General features: G+C 44.8%; 1 protein-coding gene across 3 annotated transcripts in view; it reads right to left on the minus strand.

Moving 5' to 3' along the window:
- UBE2O (ubiquitin conjugating enzyme E2 O) overlaps positions 1-20122 on the minus strand; it is a 61157-nt gene that overhangs the window by 20139 nt on the left and 20896 nt on the right. For 2 of the 3 annotated variants that reach the window (XM_071763994.1, XM_071763995.1), the window contains exons 2-7: positions 10289-10348; positions 5209-5319; positions 4254-4351; positions 2711-2774; positions 847-990; positions 122-231 (exon numbers count right to left, since the gene is read on the minus strand). In XM_071763994.1, the coding sequence (XP_071620095.1) occupies positions 122-231; positions 847-990; positions 2711-2774; positions 4254-4351; positions 5209-5319; positions 10289-10348 (587 nt within the window). Of the gene's footprint in view, positions 1-121; positions 232-846; positions 991-2710; positions 2775-4253; positions 4352-5208; positions 5320-10288; positions 10349-19030; positions 19076-20122 lie in introns of those variants that run through there. The other variant, XM_071763996.1, reaches the window with a different exon arrangement.

The following is a 20122-nucleotide window of genomic DNA, read 5'->3' on the forward strand; positions in this document are numbered from 1 at the left end:
TATCCTGCAAGGAGAAAAACCCACTGGAACCACTGGGTTTTTCATGTGGGTAGGCATATCACCCACAGACTCTGCACCCCCTGGGTGCTGGGAGTGAAACAAAGTTTTCAACTCATCTCACCTGGACAGCTTCTCCTGGCTGATTATTGAGGGAGGAGGGCTCACACTGTCAGTACCTCCAGGACAGAAGCTTTTAGTGATCCAAGTAACCTTTAGTTCTACCACCTGTACCTACAATGTAAAGAAAGAGAAAGAAATTTCATTTTTCAGAGGCTTCCTTAGACCAGTGTGTAGGATCTCAATGCACAGGAAAGCAGCAAACCTGCTTTTATCATTTCAGATGGCCAAGTGCAGTTTCACCACATCCAGGACCACCACAGTGCTCCCATAGCATGGCTCATGGCAACACCAGAAACTTCTGGAGCTTTTAACTTCAAGAAAGAGGACATCTGGCTTGGGAAGGAAGCTATGGTATATATAAATCAGCAGGCCAATGTCCCAGAGACATGCCAATGGACCAGGAGCTGCTCCCTCTTTCAGCAAGGAGTCAGCCGTGTTTTTCCCTTTTTGGATAGCATTAAGTTTCAATAAAAGGAGGTGCTTCCACTACCCTCATGATCAGCAGCACTGGCCTCTAAATGTGCTGGCATGACATCACCTTAAGGGTGCTGGCAGGGACCCTTGGGGAGGAAAAGCCAAAAAGTCCTGTCAGTCCACCAAGAGAAATTTGTCACCTCAGAAGAACACAGCCACAGTGCATTTGCTCTTGGCAGGTTACCATGGCAAGCTGAGTCTGCTCCAAAGCACCAGCCAGGGGCTGCTCTGTGTCAGCCTGTCAGTCCTTACCTCTTCCACCACCACTCTGAACTTGCTCTTTGTGCTCAGAACAGGTTTCACACCCGAGAGCCACTGCACACTGGAGAAGACTTTGGAAGGCCCAATGAGGACTTGCCCAGGATAAAAGCCATATGAATCATCAAAGAAGAGACCCTGTGGGGGAATAAAAACAACATGAAGGACTCTTGTTCCTAAGATTTAAGATCCCAGCTCTTTTCTCATTCAGCATCAGTAAGATTCAACATAAAGGAGATGTCTGCAAGTTGCCCACTTCTTGAAGCTCATTCCTCTCCTGAAGTCAGCCCAGCAGTTCCTATAGCAACCCACTCTGTCACAAATGGTATGGGACTGAGATTCAGTGGAGGAGATGCAAAGGCACTTGGAGGAAACAAAAGATGTGGATTTCCACACAAATGTTCTCAGTGAGGTAGCCAGGGTGGGCTGAGTCCTGGACCAGGACACCCATCTCTTTTCCACACTCCAATTCAAGCTGCAGAGGCTACCCTTACCCCACTGCTTGTCAAATTAAGTCTGAAGTAGATCCTGTCTTAAGTGGATCAGTTAATATGACAGCTCTTTGAAAACAGAACAGGATGGCAAAACAAAACTGCTGTCCTAGAGCTCTTTTCCACTGCTATTTAGAGTGACTTGATGAGCCAAAAACTCTGAATGTGGGGGTGGACAGAGTAGTTTAGGAAAGATAAAATAGTGAGCACAGCATTGTATCAAGTGTTGTCATTTGTCAGAAAGGATGAGAACAGTGCCTGCCACAAGATCTAAGTCAGGTAAGCATCTAACACACAGTAATCCTGAGTACAGGGGAGTAACACTGGAAATAACTCATGTTTCAGACCAAACTCCAAGTCTCCACGGGACTTTCAAGACTGCCTCACTCAAAACAAGGGAACTCAAAACTGGGTACCCAGAAGCTGGGTGCTGCTGCAGCATCCATTTAGCAAGGAGAAAACATACTGCACAACCCCAAAGCAGCAGAGTAGGATACAGGAGAGTATCTAGCAACAGACCACACCTTTTCTGTACAGAAGAAGAAAACCACTGCAGCACATCCTATTAAATTGATGGATTCCATTTACTCTTCTAGGAACAGCATCAAATTTTAACAGAAGTGCAGTTGCAGATCAAAGGAACCTTTGCTTTGAAGGCTGGGAAGGATAAGGGCTGCCTGCATTGCTAGCTCCTAAGAATTTACACACCATTTTCAGTCTCCTCCCAATGCTGCTGCCAGCAGGGCAAAGCCCTTCTGATGCTGCCTCCAGCCTTTGAAGGTGAGAGGTGAGATCCCATCACCACACAGGGAACAATGTTTTGCCCAAAAGTTAGCAAAACCTTCCCTACCATGTGATTTGGAAAATGCCAGTATGGTGGCAAGTCTCCATTCAGAGATTTCTGTGGATTGCAATAGCAGGAGGGACAGTATTTCACATGCTCTGAAAATGTGCTTCTAGCAGAACACCTTTTAACACAATGCCTTTTTTTTTCAAAAAAGGGAACAATTTTAAAGGCACTAAATGGAGTAAGAACCTTTTCAGGCATGCACAGATATAACGAACAGTGAACTGCCTTGACATCAGCCATCTGAATGCATCCTCTGCAAGTTGTTTGCAAAGAAAGCAGTTGGATACACTAATTGTAATGCCTCCTCAAAGCCTGCTCATTACTAATGTTACCTTTCAGTTACATCCTGTTACACTTACTTCCAGTGAAGATCCCAGTGAAGTGTTTTCCAGCTATGATGCATCCTTTAATTTTGAGGATTAATCAGTGCCTATGGTTTTGCCTTCCCACTCCCTCCTGCACAAAAAGCTTACAAGGTGAAGTTGATCAGAAAGATGCAAGAGAAGCAGCAGCTTACCGAGTCACTGACATGAGGACACACATCATAGAGTTTGGCTCCATCTTCTGTGCTCATGGAACACCTGGAAAACAGACAAGAGGAGACACAGTCTCATTTCCAGAGCCATCCATCTCCAAAGCACCAAATTAGCTGACACTGCCTGAGCAGATCTGTCCATATGCCCAGCAGGACATTGCTGAGCCTTTATGACCCACAGCAAAACTGGTTGCAGACAAGCTATAAAAGTACTGCCTGGTGTTTAAAGGTTCCCTTCAGCACGTAAGAAAAAAATAAGCAATGTGCAGGGTGTAGGACACAGCCAGATTTGTCTGCTGCAAAAGACACATTTGTTACTCACACTGGAGCCTAAGGGCAACTTGCAGACCCTTGCTTCAGCAATAGCTTCATTTCCAGATCGAGTTCTGGTAAAATTTCATGTGATTCATTAGAAAGGGATTTTGTAAACAGTTACCTCATTTTACATAGCTATGCACAAGCTGGTAACAGAAACCAAGCAAGGTTTTCAATTGCACCAGTAACTGCAGGCAATACAGACAGAGAAGTGTTGCTGTTTTTCACTCCTGGTTTAACACACACTTCAGAGCCTTTCAGTCTGGGTTAACCAAAAGCTAAAACAATCAAGATCACAGATGCATCCACCAGTCATCTGTTACAGCTCTCACATTACTCACTTCTCTTAGAAAGACTCAGAGCTGGCTGCAGGGTTTTGGGTTTGGTTTTGTTTATTTATTTTTTTTTAAACATCAATGTCAACACTCAATTTACAAGACAGATGGACCATCCCCCAGCTGCCAGGCCCAGGAGCCTCTTGGTCCTCCACTGGTTCTTTTCTTTTCAATAAAAAAGTTTGTAGGGCAAGACAGGCCTCAGTAACAGTGAACATAGCAAGTTCAGATGGTTTGAGTTCTCAAGTAACTGTCTGACATGCACAAGGAATAGAATTCAGATCCTGCTGCTGGCTTTGCAGAGCAACAGAATAAGTTAACCAGATATTTCTTTCAATGTGTCTGCTTAAAGCTCTCTAGAGATCTGACTTTGGATTACAGCTTCATTGAAAAAACACCTAATGGAGTTGGAAATAACAGTGAAAACAAAGCTATGCTGTTCAGTCTTGGGCTGCTTTTTCATCTCTGATGAAAACCACCAGCCTGCAGGCTTCTACAATTTCACAGTTGGCTTTTTTTGTTTGGTTGGTTGTTTTTTATTTTAAGGTAAGAATCTTCTCTCTGTGCATCTCAGTGAAGGTATGAACTCCTAATGAGAAAAAGTCTAGTATATGTAATCCATCATAAACAGCTACTGTTCCAGAGGAGCACAGCTTAAAAGCCAACACACTTTAGTTCTGCAGGGCTGATCTGGACCTTTCAGGCTGACCAATGAACCTTGATATTTTCAGAGAAAGATGTAAATTATTCTAGTTTGAAGATAATGCAAGCAGATGATTTATCTGTACACAAATGAGAAGCCCAGCCCTAGTTCTCCCCAAACAGGTCACAATTGTGAGACCCAAGGGGCTTAGTCTTCCAACAGAAAGCAGTACCTGGCTCCATTGGAAAGCTTGAGGATGACTTGGTTCTTCAAATCATAAACCTTGCCCAGCCAGCAGTCATAGGCTATGTAGTCCCCATACATGAAAGGCTGTGAAGGAAACAGGAAAGAAACCTTAGAAATATCAGCCCTTGTACTTCAAGTCATCACACACCAGTCCTCAGACAATGCAGACCAAATAGCAGCTTCAAAGGGATTTCTGACAGCAACTGCATATCTTGCTGTAAAGTGGAATAAATATACATTGAAGAATTTTCTTGACAGTCAGAACATAGCCTGCATTCCCCAGTTAAACTGCTCAAACATCTGGGATTTTTTCCCTCAGATCTTAAAAGCTGTTAATTTGCACTTGTCTTCAGCCAATGTTAATTCTTATTACTGAGCCTGTTCCAGGCAGAGAAGTCTGTATCCCACTGTCTTTCCACAAGCTGTTCCTTGAGAAGGGTTGTAACTCTCCTGATTCTCCACTCCCAAATTACCTTTTTCTCAGAGGAAAAAGAATGATGAAATCCTTTCCCACCTGGCCTCTGGAAACCACTCACCCACTCACGAGGGAGAACCAGGTACATTTCAGACTGTTCCAGTTCCAAAAGAGATTTGACTCCTCTCAGCATTTTTATATAACAATACTGCAGCTCCAAAGCTCTGTGCCACTGCCATGGGGCTGCCTCACTCAAGTCATCCCATGAGCCCATTTCAGTGCAGTTCTCACCCAATTTAATGTCAACCCAGCCCTTCAAGTCAGTTTGGTCTCAGAATTGTGGTAAGAAACACAGAACAGATGGGGAGATGAGGCAATGCTGCACCAGCTTCTCCCAGGGAGGATGCTTTCAGTAAGCTTAAAATAAAACCAAACTGCAGATGCATCTTGCACAAGATGGATGCTTGCCTTGCATCCCTCCAAACCACCAAGCCCTGGCTCCCACGTGTTTTGGCAGTGTTCTCACCCAGATATGTTGCAGGTCTTTGCTGTTGACAGGGTAAAGGATGCAGTTGGTCCCTACCAGCTTCACAGCACACTCGATGTTGACATCAATTACAGTCCCACATTGGCTGTCCTGGAAACACAAAAGAAAAATAGGGTTTATCACCCAGGGAAGGTCCCACATGCACAAACACATGTGCTTTGTGTGTAGATGGGAAGTGCAGAGACAAGTCTCAGTCTTCTGATGCTTCAGGGCTTTGTTCTGAAGGGGCATTTCTGGTGACCCTAAGACATCTCAGAAGGTGAGCTCATTGGGAAGGACTGTGCCATCTTCTTCCCTGTTCAAATTTGCAATGGCTGCTAATGCATCAACCCAGAGACTCCAGCATCTGGTCAAACAAGAGCACATCATGGCAGTGTGGTTTTTTAAAAGCATTTTAAAAGCAGAAATATTTTAATACATTTATTTGCTTTAAAGTCTACCTGGCTCCTTGGTCTATTCAACTGACCAGGTCTCTGCAGCACCACAGGACCATCCTGCAGGTATTGCCCTGAGCCAGCAAAAGCAGGGGTTGATCATCCACCCTAGGGCAAACCTTTAAGGTTATCCATGACTTTCCACATAAAGCTTGATTTTGAAGCACCCTATAAAATGGATTCACTTACTGCCATACTAAAAAAAGAAATATCTGGCACCTTTCATCAGATTTCAAGGTTTCAAGCCAGATAATTTACAGTTGGTCCAATTATGAGATGGTTGTCATTATCTCCCTCACTTTTTAGCAAAGTTTTAATCTTTTTTTTTTTTGTCCCCAGGAATAGAAGGCATGCTGTCAGGAGCCTTCTGGGGATAGTTTGGCAGGGAGCATACAATATGGATGCTGCTCACACATATGGCAAAACCTGCAAGGAAGGGCTGCTAACCCAAACACTGTCAAATGTGGCAGCTGCCCTGGCCTCCTGACAGCTGGGACAATGGAAACTCTGATTTATTAAAGACCACAAGTCCATTATAAAAGCTGACTGAGGGTCAGTGTGACAACCACCATGGAATCAGCAATTTCTGAAGCTGTCCTTACCTCAAACATCAAGGTCCCTGCTCCAGCAGGGCTTGAATGCAGCACTTGAAGGGCTTACACCCTGTGAGAAGTGGATTTGTTTGCTCAGTCCACTTTACAAACATGCTGCTCTTTAGACCAGGTTAAATATTTATTCAAGGCTTTCACTCAGAGCCCTGGGCAGCCCATTTGGGAGCTTGCTCAGGAGTTTGCTGGTGCTCAAGTCATCTTGAGGGCTGATAGTTAGAGCAAAGCCACTCTACAGTCCAGTCAGACACCAGGAGTCCAGGGTGCTGTGCCAAGCAAGGCCAGGAGGGCTTGGCTGGCAGAGCCCAAAGCAGAAGGGGCTCCTTCCCCCAGCTGCTCCACAGATCATTCCTGTTTCTTTCTAGAAAGGCTGGGAAGCACAGGGAGCCTTTCCCAACCAGAGCTCCATCACAACAGACAGCAGCTGAGCCTGCACAGCCTGCCAGGAAAGAGCCCAGCAGAGCTGTACTGTAAATCTCACCTGACAAGGGTTTGCCAGAACTCCACCAGATCCACAACAGCTGCTGCCAGCAGGATTCGAGCTGTAGGATGAGCAAGGGCTGCTCAGAAGTGGCACCTGCTCAACAAACCCACAGCTCCTGATGGGCAGAGCACAGGCACCTACCCTGCTTTTCCTCCAGACTGAATAAAACAAGTATGGCCCATCCATCCTCTGCCTGTGCCTTGCAGTTCAGGCCCTGTGTTTTGACTTCTTAGTAGTCAGAACAGAAAAAAACCCACAACCCTCAAGAAACAAATCTCTTACCCTACACTGAGCATTTCTCAGATTTTTTCCTTTATCAGCAGCCAACATGACAGCAGCTCTGAGACTCAATACAATCCAACACCTGCAGTTTCTGTGAATCATCTTGTCTCTGGGCCTAAATGCCTTTTTTTATTGATGGTGAAATAATAACAAGTAATAAAACCTGGCCTGGGGTGACTGAGGAACACCAATACCCCCTGTCCATTCTCCAAGTGACAGCTTTCCTGTGGAGAAAGTGCCTCCACCAGCCCACAAGCCTGCCACCCCAGCTGGGTGCCTCTTAATCATGGGCAAGAACAGAGGGTTTAGGCCAGCTTGCTTCTCCTTCCAGTCACAAAATGCTTGAGTGAGCACAGAGCCCTGGCTGTGGTTGTTAAGTAAGCAGAGATCAATGCTGTGAGCAGTCCCAGAAGCCACAGGGCTGTTGAGTCACAGCTCTCCTTCCTTACCTGAACCTTTGTTTATTCTGAGTTTATTTATTTCACTGTCACATGAAATATCAGCCTGTGACAGGGCAGATTTGCAGGCTGAGGGGTTCTGCTGAATCACTGAGGTTGGAGCACTTAGCAATGCAGCCCCAGAGTGAGAAGGCATCAGCTTGACTCTTGTCTTCCAGGACAGGACTAGAGGTGGAGCACAACTCCTCCCCAGCCTGCACCAACACAACCATCCCATCCTTTGTCAGATGCCTCTGTTCAAGGAGCAGACATTTCACAGTTCTGTAACTAAAGTAATGTTCTGTCAGCCCCAACAGCAGAACAGGAAAAGGAGACTGAAGAGGGAGTGGGGTTTGAACCCATCAAGATCAGAATTAAGTGCACTCCATAAATTTACTCTTGCTTCTTCTGGTACCCTGGTGGCACACACCCTGCTGGAGATGCTGAGGATTTAAGGAGTGAATGGATAAACCAGTTTTCCTTCCCCACCTGAGACAAGGCAGACCAGCAAACTCCCATCTGAGAGCAAAGAAGCTCAGCAAGCATGGGCTGCAGTCCCACTTTTCTGCCTCCCATCTTTCTACTGTTTCTCTCAAAACTCTTTTTTTGATAAGGGGCCTTTACACCACCATCTCATTCCTTTATTTCAAAAGGACAGCAGAACCCAGCACCCTTTGAAGCAACAAAATCCAGGTGCCTGACAGATTACAAACCTATTTCTAATCTTCCCCCAAATTACCATAACACCTGAAAAATTAACTCTGCCACTTTCACTGCTTCTCATCCAGCTGGATTAGACTTCCAGTCCCAACTGCATTCAGAGAAAATGATCTCATTTTATGCATTACCCCTGAAGCAGTCTTTCCCCACACTGTGGTAGATGAGAAGCACATGAATTTGAGTCAGCTTTCTTCTCTTGAGGAACAGAGAATTTTGAGTCCTTCCTGCTCAAGGTTAAATACAAGTCCTGAGAGAGTGTGGTGAATACAGAATAAGTTCCATATTGTGCATTTGCCAAGCCAACTGGTGCAGGGCAGCCATCCCACATCCTGAATTTGGCAGGCTGACACTTGCAGATTTTCTATTTTAAATGCTCTTGTAATTTTTGGAATATATCTGATTAGCAAGTGAAGGTTTTCTTTGGGATACAAGGGGTTTGTTTCATTTAGCACTGACATTTAAAACATGCTTGAGAATAAGGTGAAGTGTAAGTCATATTCAGATGTGCTGTGCTTTCAAATAGAATAATCTGAGTTAAACCCTCACCATTTCATCCATTAACAAAGTTAATGGTCAAGTATAAATGGTCAAGAAAAAGCCAGTGTATAAACATGCAAAGAGACAACAAGTGTGCAAAACAACTGCTGGGTAACTTCTCTACTGATACACGTGCAGCAAGCCAGAGATGCCAAGTTCTGCTCAAATGAGTATGGAAATTGCAAACAAAAGCAGCATATCCATGTTTGTCAAGAAGAGAACTTGGCTGTCCTGAAAGCTTAAAATGACTCTAAGCAGCACTGGAGAACAAACAGCTGAGAGGCAAGATTCAAAGCATCCCTCTGAGCTGGAGAGAAGATATAACTACAGAGCTGTGTCAGGTACAACACTGTGAACAGCTGCATTTCAATTTGGTAGTTGCTCATTGTTTGAGATTAAAATGGTTCCATAAAGCTGCAATTTTAGTAAGATATGTTAACTCCACATTTGCATTTCAAACAATAATTACATTTCTTAAGAAAATATTTTGTTCCAAGATTTTTCAAATTACCCTTCAAGTTTTTCTCCCTTTTCTTCTCTTTGGAATAGTCTGTGAAAAAGGGATGGGTTTATGTATGGTTTTGTTCTCAACTGACAAAAATAAAATTAACAAAACCAAAACCCAAAACAAAAGCAAAGAAACCAACACACCCAGGTCAGAGAATGGCTTTTCCCATCCCTCACCAGCAGTCAGTGGCCAGCTGCCTGCTTCATCCCAGCCCTGGTAGCCACAATGCTGGAAGCAAGTCAAGAGAAGATCCAGGCATGCACATGGCAGGCCATATGGCTCAGGGTTAGAGGTTAGGTGTGTGCAACAGAGAGAAATTGCCAGCCCAGCTAAGCTCCTAGAGAGACCACATCTCATCTGATAATCCATCCTGAACCATGCTCCCAGTATTCCATACACAAAAACCAAATCCACAGATCTCTGGTTAAGGACAAGTGCTGTACAACTGGAATAGAATGAGAAGGACTTAAAACAGTACCTAAGAAAAGTAGCAATTACAAGCTGCTGATTAAGAACCAGCTTGCTTTCTACTGACCTAAGCTGTGCCAGATGCTTCAGCAACGTTGGGATTTGCTGTATTTCTGGGAGAAACTGGATAAGATGCTGCTCACTGCAGACTGAGAGGTCTCCCTGAAAATATTCCTCCAGATTCTCTACTACAGCACACCCAAAGGCAGGCAGCAGGAATGGGATCTGCCTCCCTCCCAGCCTCTGTTAGGTCTGAGAGAGCAGGTACACATTGCCCCCAGCCCAGAATGGACTGATTTAAAACTTAAAGGAGGGCAGGACAGATGAGCTTCTTGTTCATTCCCTGACATTATCAGGCTTGCTTGTTCAGGAGACCTCTGCAGATATGCAGATGTGCAACAGTGGAGAGGCAGCCTTATCAGCATTTCACTTTCAAAGGCTGCAGCTAGGTCTATCAACCCCACTAAAAATAGAACATGCTCAAAGCATTACTGTTCAGTTCCATTCAGGCAATTTGGCAAGTCTTGGAAATCCATGCAGCAGTATCAGAATCCAAAAGGGACAAAGAAAAAAGCACTTACACTGGAGCTCATATGTCTGACCACATCTCGAGGGACCACAGAGCGATCTTCAAGCTTCAGCTAAAGGGAGAGAGAGAGAAAGACACTGAATTTAGCAGCCCTGGATGATACTTAGTCAGAAATAACATGAAAACTACAAATGCATGGTATCCCAATCCTCTGCACTGAGAAGGTTTCCAGCAGAGGATGCTGAGGCAATTCCACACACAGTTAACCCCCTTGGCACATTAGCAAAATCCAGTTGATGGATCTGAAATACAGATCCAGAAATACAGGAGTTCTGTCCATGACTTTGCTCTAAGTCAGCAGAAACATCAAAAAGGATGCAGACATTGACTCGTTCACTGCTTCAGGTCTCCCTCTCCTCTTCCTCCATCTGTGCCACGCACCATTTCCTACCCAAATCCAGTCTATGTAATAGAGCAGACAGAAGACACAGGGAGAAGTGCATCACATCACAGTTCCATGTCTCATCCTGAATGATTTTCACTCAAGATAGCCCCAGGTACCTGTGGAAATCCTGTTTGGCCAAGAACACTTTAAGCAAGGTACAATACAGTGAGAAAACTGAGCTGGGAGGGCAACTGGTGCCAGATTCACTGCATCAAGCACTTGCCTTGGCAAGAAAAGGAAAATAAATGGCTGTTGCTGCACTCTCTAGTTCCCAGACAGGTAACACAACAGATTAATAGGAGCATGGATAAAGTCAAAGGAATGCTCATACTCCAGCTCCTGCTAAAGCACTGGCAACACCAGCTGCAGCTGGATCATGTTCTTTACATATTCTGCATCAGTTCAGGCACAGCTGTGGCACCAGGAGTCAGTACAGGTAAGGAAAGGTATCACCAGATGAATCTCCAGTTAACCAAGTGATGTCCTTCACACCAAGCTGTTTCAGTGCCTGTTTGCAGAATATCACAGGAAGTGTTGGCAACAAGCTCCAAATTACAAAATGCAGCTGTCACTGAATACACTGACACTAAAATGCCACGAGAGGGATAAAGTTCTAAGCATATTAACAGGGAGACCACAAGACTGAACTCCAACTTCAGGCTTGCTCAGCCTCACCATAACTCAATTAAGATTTCCTTCTGCTGAACAGGGAGAGGTCTTCTCAGCATTGCAGTGGTCAAGAACATATTTGCCTTGGTGCCTCACTTTGAGCCCTGTAAATACACTAATTCCACAGCATGTGTTTTGGGAAGCACTATTAGGAACTGGGCTTTGTTCATGTCTCATTTTCAGAACTCAGCTCTCTACTACTGCTGCATTTGTTGCTTTTCCCTGTTAACCCCCAACCTAAAACCCACTGTGCTCTGCCAGCATTTCATCCCAACCCATGGCTCATGGCCTGCTTTGCTAAATTAGACATAAATCTATAATCCAAGGCCAGGATCCAGAATCAAACCAAAGTACTTGCTTGATTTTGTGTTTCAGTAAAGGAGGAAGGGAGCCAGCCAGGCTTTTAGACCCAACTGGAGTCAAAACTCCGCCAGAGTGAAAAACCTGAAAACTCCCACAGCCCATTTCCAGATTGTGGAAGTTTTTTCATTGCCTCTCACATCCCACTGGGGTATATAGATGGATTTCCATTTTTACACAGCTTTCTAAAGTTATTTGTTAAATAAGTACTGTATAGATAGCCTCTTACCATCCAGAACCAGGTAGCAGCATTCACATTCCAGTAAGTACTTGTGGCTGAGCAGCAGTTGGAGTATTTTAACTGGAGTTCTCTTGCTGCAGAGCTCTGAGTGTATAATGATACTTCCATTTCAACATGAATCAGGGCAATTTAATCTCTGACACATGGTGTTTAAGTTGATGCATTACATTTCAACATATCATTGAGCTGTACCTCTCCATTCTGTATCAAACAGTATCTGAAGAACCTGGACTGACAAGATGATCTGATGCTACCTGGCAGCAGCAACACGTGCATGTTAAGTCAGCCCTGGTAAACCACACGAGTTGTAAATTAGGAGCTTTCCCATTTTGAGATCCTTTCTGAAGGATATAATCACAAATTCTTCTCAAAGCAAGGCACGAAACTTTCTCTGCAGGGGAACTACATTTAACCTATTTTCAAATCTCTTGATTCTTTTCAAGGCAGCACAACTATTTTCAGCATGTGCCAGACCCACCTGCCTCAGTTGCTAGGATAAGCAAGCCAAGTAGTAGGCAGAATGCCAGCACCAGCAATAAATACTTAGGAAGTCTGTCATGGCACAAAAGACTGACAAAACCCAGAAGAAACCCAACCAGAGGAAGCCAGAATGGCTGTTGGTGAACACAGAACAGTTCAGTTGTTTCTCCTCTCATCTGTTTTATCCACAGTGATCACCCAAAGGTCACCCCCCTCACTCCTCAGTATTGGAGAAGCACTTTTTAAAAGGTCCTTACAGCTCAGTTGCTATATTTACCTCAATCAAAGTCAGTATTAACATGACAAGTTGGTTTTTCTAGCCATGTGCCTTGGTAAGAACCCCAGGAAAGAGAATTACCAGCTTGCCAGAGATGCTCTCAGGGAGCCCCAAGCTCCTGGATGCCAAGTGGAGCTCAACACCCTACAAACACCTCACACAAAAGGCACAAGTGCTGTTCCCTCTTTAAAAAAAGTAATTAAATTCACATTTATGTATGTTAAATAATCACACATCTTGTGTAACTGAACCCATTTAAACCACTGTTTCCAGGCTCTCCTCCTCCATTTGCAAACAAACAAAAGTAAAAAAGAAAAAATTACTTGCAATTTTCTAAAGCCTGTCTTGTAATAGGGAGGTGAATTCTCTCAGTGGGACTAAGAAAGCATGAGGGGAAATATCACAAATAATGCCTCTTGGATGTGTTACCAGTCTGTGGTCTCTTTTAAGTCAAGCCAAGTTATTAGATATTATTAGATATTATTATAGTTATTAGTTATTATCCAAGTTATTAGATAACTTGGATAATGTCACTTTTCTGTACCAATGGACAACTGTCATGATGGAGGAGAGATGAACTGGATATCTGACTTCTCTCCAGGTTTAACATTGAGGTTTTTAGTATTACATATATCAAATTATTTTAAATTGCAGGGGAGAGTGTTCCCAGCAAGTCAACTGGCTGAATCTGTTCTGGTAAAAATTAATCCCCTCCCTGGGAGATCCCTCCAGGCCACCAGCTCCAACAGCCAAAGTCCTGCAGTCCCCATGGCTGCATTTTTGTCCTGAAGAGACAGCACCCACGTGTTAGTTTGGCAGCTGAACCACAGCAGGGATCTTACTGGAGCTGAAGGGGAAACTTCCTTACTGCATAAAGCAGCTCCTGCCCACCCCCAGCTCCAGTCCTGGGCACTAAAACAAAATAATAACAACTGATGCTATGGCCAGTTGTAACCTGGAGGGGCTCAACAGCAGCCTTGGTCCCAGGGTGGCTGTGGGATGGGTGTTCCTGGAGGTGGATTTTGCACAGCTGGCAACAGCCAACCTAAGTCAGCAACCCCAATTTTTTTTATTTTTATTTTTTCAAAGGTCTGATTACACACCCAAATTCACTTTGGCTAAAAGACTGTAGTGTAGTAATCATCTCAACACAAGCAGTTTTCAAATCCAAATGAGGTGCCTGAAATAGCAAGTCAGCTCTCCAAATATAGTGTGGATACACAGAGTTAGATGACAAAGGTTCAGAAATTCAAAGACCCAGAAGATCTGAGGCAAAGTATTTTGACTGTCATTTCAGTAGCAACACATTACCAGTGGCATCACATCCTACTCTTGGGAAAATATGTTCCATATAAAGGTTCCCTGCCCTGAAAAGACTCGTGTTACATTGATCATATTGCACTGCACACCACCCAGCTAAGAAGCAGGAGGAGAGAGGATAAAGCAGCAAAAGCAGAGAATCCCATGGGCTCAGGTTTGGTTCACACTGCAACATCTGAAGTGGATGTGCTGCTTCACTTCTCCCAGCTGGAGGTTTCCAACCACACTGGGTTTTATGGGGAAAGAAGATGTGAGATGGGGGTAGAAGGAAGACTGTTAGAAGCTTAAGACTCCTGAGAACTGAAATTCAACTTCCAGATGAGCTGAACACTGAGCTAAACAATACAGAGGGTTTAAAAACAAACCCTGAGGGATGTAGCTGCAAAACTATGAGCATAAATCTTTTCCACTGATTGGCACAGAAGTTCTGCCCATGACATCTCCTCACTACTCCCACATGACAAGCACATGGAATCTGTGGCTCTTCCAGACAGAAATTCATCATCTGTTTGGCTGAGACAGGAGCCTGTGGAGACTCTGACATTCCTTACAGAACAACTGTGCCCTTCTGGGACAAGGTCTAAGACTTCTGCCCCATGGAAGAGGGCAGAGCAGTATGTGGCTCTCAACTGCCTACTATAGGGAAGAGTTGGTGATCACTCTCCCACATACCAAAGCCTTAGATGCTTTTATGCTTTTAGCTATTCTGCTATTTATTGTCATTCTGCACTTTCATAGTATCACTTGTCATCTCAAGGCACTTACAACAGAAGAAAGTATTTAGTTACTTAGAAATTGCACCAGGAGATTAAAAGAAAAAAGTTTCAACATCATTTGTATTAAACTAACTTTCAAAAACCTTCAGTGGTTCAGGAACACACAGTTCCAGGTTTGGATTGGCCAAAACAGGGTAAGGACAGAGCAGATTTTGGTTTCCTGTATCAAGTGCAGAAGAGACCAAGGGTTTGTTCACGAGGCTGCTCTGTGCAAAACACCATTCTGCACAGGGCCAGCTTGAGAGCTGCAGGAAGAACAGAGCATGGGGAGGCAGGAAGGTGTTAAAATACTTCCCAAAACTGCAGTAAATGGTTTAAAGGACTTGACAGAAGCTAAAATGAAATCAAGAGAGCCTTGCATCACACTGCCCTGCCCACAGGCAGTCAGCAGGTAAGATATTACAATTCTTTTGTGGATGCAATGAGCCAGGCTGAATCTGCCCATCATCTGCCATGCAGCACACTCCCAACTGCCCCACAAACTGAGATTCACCACTAAACCTACCCCAAGTAGTGCCTGTTACCAGCAAACTCCTGAGGCTTTAATAGCACCCTGTGAAAGGAGCACTTTTCCAGAAAGCAAGCAAAAGGCATGACCTCAAGTAGGATTTCCTAATTTAGCTCATCAAGACCCCACTGCTGGTAGGGATGAACACAGCAGCTTCCAGCCCCCAGCCACCACACACTGCTCTAAAATAAACTGGCCTGTCACCAGCTGAAAGTCTACAACAGCTTTAAAACCCCTGGCCTAAAGGGACACGATTTCTTACTGAATTACACACCATTCATTTACTGGACTGCCAGAGACAGCACCTGCTACCTCCTAAAAGTCATTTAGGAAACACCCCGTGGGTGACTGGCTGGAAGGCAGCAGGGGAGGGAAGCCCACACAACACCCACAGGAGGTCAGGCAAGCTGAAAAATGAGAACTGAATCATTGGCTCCACATCACTGTTCCCCTTCAAACACAGCCAGCAGGGTGGGGAGGCTCCTTACACAGGCAGCTTCAAAATCCAGCTGTGTCATTAGTTCTCATCATCTCCCAACACCGTGAGCCCCCCCAGGGACCTGCAGCTCTTGGAAGACAAACTGACAGCTCTTTCATTTGTATTTATGACATATTACAGAGAAAGAAATCTGAAGTTGTGCCACTCAGTTGAGCTCCTTCCAACCTCAGGCTGAAGCTCCCTGAGCCTTCCCTATCTACACATTCACCTGCAATGGATTTGTCTCTGTCTACATTTCTCACCAACCCCCTTGGGTATTTTTTTTAATCTTCCTCAGTAAACTACTTTGGTGGCAGAATGTCCTTCCATATTCTCTAAGTACAAACCTCCTTTCACACCACAGTTCTGGTCCTTCCCTCACAGCATCTTCCCTGCCTCCCAACAAACATCATCTCTGAGCCTTCTTGCATAAAGACCCTGAGAGGCTCTGCTTGGCTAAAAAGTCTGAACAAATCATTTGATGCAACAAAAGCTTAATTACAATGTGGGTAAAAGCTGTGCTTTGGAGTAGAGGAATCTGGCTGCAATGCAAATGTTTGGCCTAGCAAAAGCAAATAATTTACTTGGATTTCCCTTGTCCAAGACTGTCAAGAATTATTTATTACACTGGCAACAAATCACTCCTGTAGCTCTGCAACTTCACATGACATTTTGGAAAACACTGCAAGACAGATTCCCTGGCCTGGTGAACACCTCTCCAAAACCAAAGTACAAAGCAGCAAATTCAAGGGAAGGAAGAGAAGACAATATGAAGGTTATTGGATTACCATTTAAAGAAAAAGAAGTATTTTTGTGAGCATTTCCCAAAAGAGGCAGGAACACAGCTGGGAGAGAAGAGGATCTTGGAGGGAGAGCTGCACACATCCATGTTACTCTTTGAAAGGTGAATCCTACCCATAACCAGCAAGAGCAAATCCCAGCTTTCCAGCCCCCTTAGTCTCACATTTCTACCCCATGTGTGCAAAAGCTGAGCACCACCACTCACCACAAAAGGGATGTGGAAACCCCCTGGTGTGGGAGCCTGGGTTAGGTGCCTGAAGAAGGGGGTAAAGCAGCAAAGGCAACCTGGTACCTAAAGTGCCAGCTCTGCCTTGAAGGGAGGAAGGACCTCAACAGCCTACTGAGCTTTTTAGACTCAACAAGCAAGAATGATCTGCAGTGCACCTGGGAAGAATTACAGAAAAAATTTGATTTAGTTCAACTTTGTCACCAAGTGGTGCTGAATGAGTTGTTCAAACAGGCTGACATCCTGTATGCTCAACTCACATCAAATAATAACCAGGTCTTCCTATCTGGGAACACAGAGCAAACCCTGTGTGTGCACAAAAAGGTTTACAAAACCTCAGAGGAGATCTGAAAAATAATTCAGATAGAATGGATGTGACAATGATGCTCAGCATAAAGATATGGAAGGCTGAAGTTTTAAAAAAAATAAAATATATATAGCTACATAAATATAACTACAAAATATGGGAAGATCTTGTAAGAGAAGGCTTACTAACTGGTCAGTGTAGCAGTAAGCCAGTTAAGAGCCATATGGGGAATCTCTGAAATATGTCCCAAATTACAGCATTTAATCTAAACACAGCATTTTTAGCAGCAGTTTCTAGTGAAGGTTATGACCCCCTTTCTCAGTGTTTATACTCCTTGCTTCATGTATACTTCTTGCTTCTGGGTACAGCAATTGTGGGAATTCAGTTGCTTAATAGAAAAATGAAGACAGATTTAAAGGGTCTCCCTCAGGTGCAATGTCCCAAGAGCACAGACCAGAACAGGACACCCCTCCTCCCATCTGCTTACAGTAAAATGGCTGATTAAAGTAACACTGTCCTCTTACCTCTGCCTAAGAGTGTGAGAAAAGCTTGATAAAGAGCAGTGCTCCAGCACCAGATGGCACTGTTACCTGAAAAAAATTCACATGAGACTGCAGAGAAGATGGTTGGGAGCAGTAAGCAGAGAAATAAGACAACATTTTGCCCAGAGATCCACCAACACCTCTTGCAGACAGGCTGTCTCAGCACTCCCTCACTGAAGTCTCAGCTGAAACACAGCTCAGAGCCAGCAATCCCCACCAAGAACAGAGCTGTGAGGAGCACAGCACCTCTGACACCCAAGCCCAGGTCTGTTCCAACAGGACCTAAGGGGATGGCTATGGAAACCCTGGTGAACATCTAAGCACCCAGGATGGATGTAATGGTTGTGCTGATCTTTTTGGCAGTACCTAGCAAGCTAAGTGAAATGCCTTTGGCTGCCAGAATCATAGAATCATAGAATCCTAGGGGTTGGAAGGGACCTCGAAAGATCATCTAGTCCAACCCCCCCTGCCAGAGCAGGGCCCCCTAGAGTACATCCCCTAGGAACGTGTCCAGGTGGGTTTTGAATGTCTCCAGTGAAGGAGACTCCACAACCCCCCTGGGCAGCCTGTTCCAGGGCTCTGTCACCCTTACAGTAAAAAAATTTTTTCTGATATTCAACTTGAACCTCCTATGCTCCAATTTACACCCATTACCCCTTGTCCTATCACTGGTCACCACTGAGAAAAGCCTAACTCCATCTCCCTGACACTCACCCCTTACATATTTGAAAACATTGATGAGGTCACCCCTCAGTCTCCTTTTCTCCAAACTAAAGAGACCCAGCTCCCTCAGCCTTTCCTCATAAGGGAGATGTTCCACTCCCTTAATCATCTCAGTAGCTCTGCACTGGACTCTTTCAAGCACTTCCCTGTCCTTCTTGAACTGAGGGGCCCAGAACTGGACACAATACTCCAGGTGTGGCCTCACCAATGCAGAATAGAGGGGGAGGAGAACCTCTCTTGACCTACTAACCACACCCTTTCTAATGCACCCCAGGATGCCATTGGCCTTCTTGGCCACAAGGGCACATTGCTGGCTCATGGGCATCTTCTTGTCTACCAGGACCCCCAGGTCTCTTTCACCTACACTGCTCTCCAGCAGCTCAGCCCCCAACCTATATGCTCTCCTAAGCAGCTCACCAGGCTGCTAGCACCAATCATTGTGACAGGGCTGCAGCCCCACTGCAGCCACCAGCCTAGAGATTCCTGAGATTCCCACCTCCCAGTTTTTAGCTTGCCAACTAAGCTGTGTTTCTGCTCATGTGCAAAAAGAGTCTGCCCAGCAGCTCTTTCATTTCCCTGAAGCAAAAGAATTCCACTGACTGCCTTGGGAGATGGCAGGTATTATGCAACAGGTTTCCCACCTTCTTGCTGGCTTGCACTGGGGTTGCCATCTGGACAGGACCAGCACTGGAAGAATCAGTCACTTCCCACTCTGAGCAGGATTTGGGGCACAATGCCAGGCCTGGAGGAAAGAGTGGGGCTGCTCAAACCTCCATCTGCCTTTCCAGAAGATAAAAGAAAGATACTGTGAGGAAATCTGTGTGACTATTGCTGACCAATTCACTCATTAGGCACAGTGACTGCCCTGCACCTTTCTGCTTCTGTGAGTGAAGGAATCATGAGTGTATCCATGAGAAATATTCCTTTGGTCTGTTGATGAAGTTAAGCAGGGAGGGTACTTCTGCTGAGACAAAACTGGACTCTGCTAGGTTGGGGGTAACTCTGTGCTAGGGAACAAAACCATCAGGTCAGCAGCATGCAGGAGGAGCTCATAATGAGCAAAAAATCCACCTTGCAAAAACTGCCAGGGAACAACAAGAGGGAGACATATCAGCAGAAAATCACCCTGTCTGCTTTCCAGCTGGTTAGCTCATATGCTGCTGCTGTGACTACAAACCAGCCATTTAAATTAGCTTCTAATTGTTCACAATTATTCAGACACAGCATAACCTGAAAGCAGCTTTAAGACAGCAGGCAAGTAGGAGAGAACAAATGGTTTAAGATGCCCTAACAAGATTCATATATTCATTTTTGTGAGTCTCACAGGCTGCAATCTGCAGCAATGCTGCCTCTGTAAGAGCCACCCCCCAGATGTGAGCTTTGCATTGCAGAGGAAAAGAACCCCTGGATGTTTCTGTGCTTTAGGTTTCTATTCTTTCTTGCTCCAGTTTTTGGACTTGTTCAAAAATGGAACCAATAATATTTTGGTCTACCCCAGTCGTTCACAGTCTCTGCACACACAAGCAATTTGAGCAACACTATTTATAAAGCTGCTTAAAATTCTGGACACAGGCAGAGCTCTTTGATAGGATGTCAGCCATGCAACACCCGAACGTAGGAGGCTGACACAGGATGGTTGGTGTAATACAGCCCACTCTTCTTTCCCTTGCTTTCAGTCAGAGCCTCCACTGCCACCCTCACAGGAGTCCCTTCCCCCAAAGACAGACAGTAAT

The sequence above is a fragment of the Heliangelus exortis genome, chromosome 20 (assembly GCF_036169615.1).
Source record: "Heliangelus exortis chromosome 20, bHelExo1.hap1, whole genome shotgun sequence".
NCBI classification, from domain to species: Eukaryota; Metazoa; Chordata; class Aves; order Apodiformes; family Trochilidae; genus Heliangelus; species Heliangelus exortis.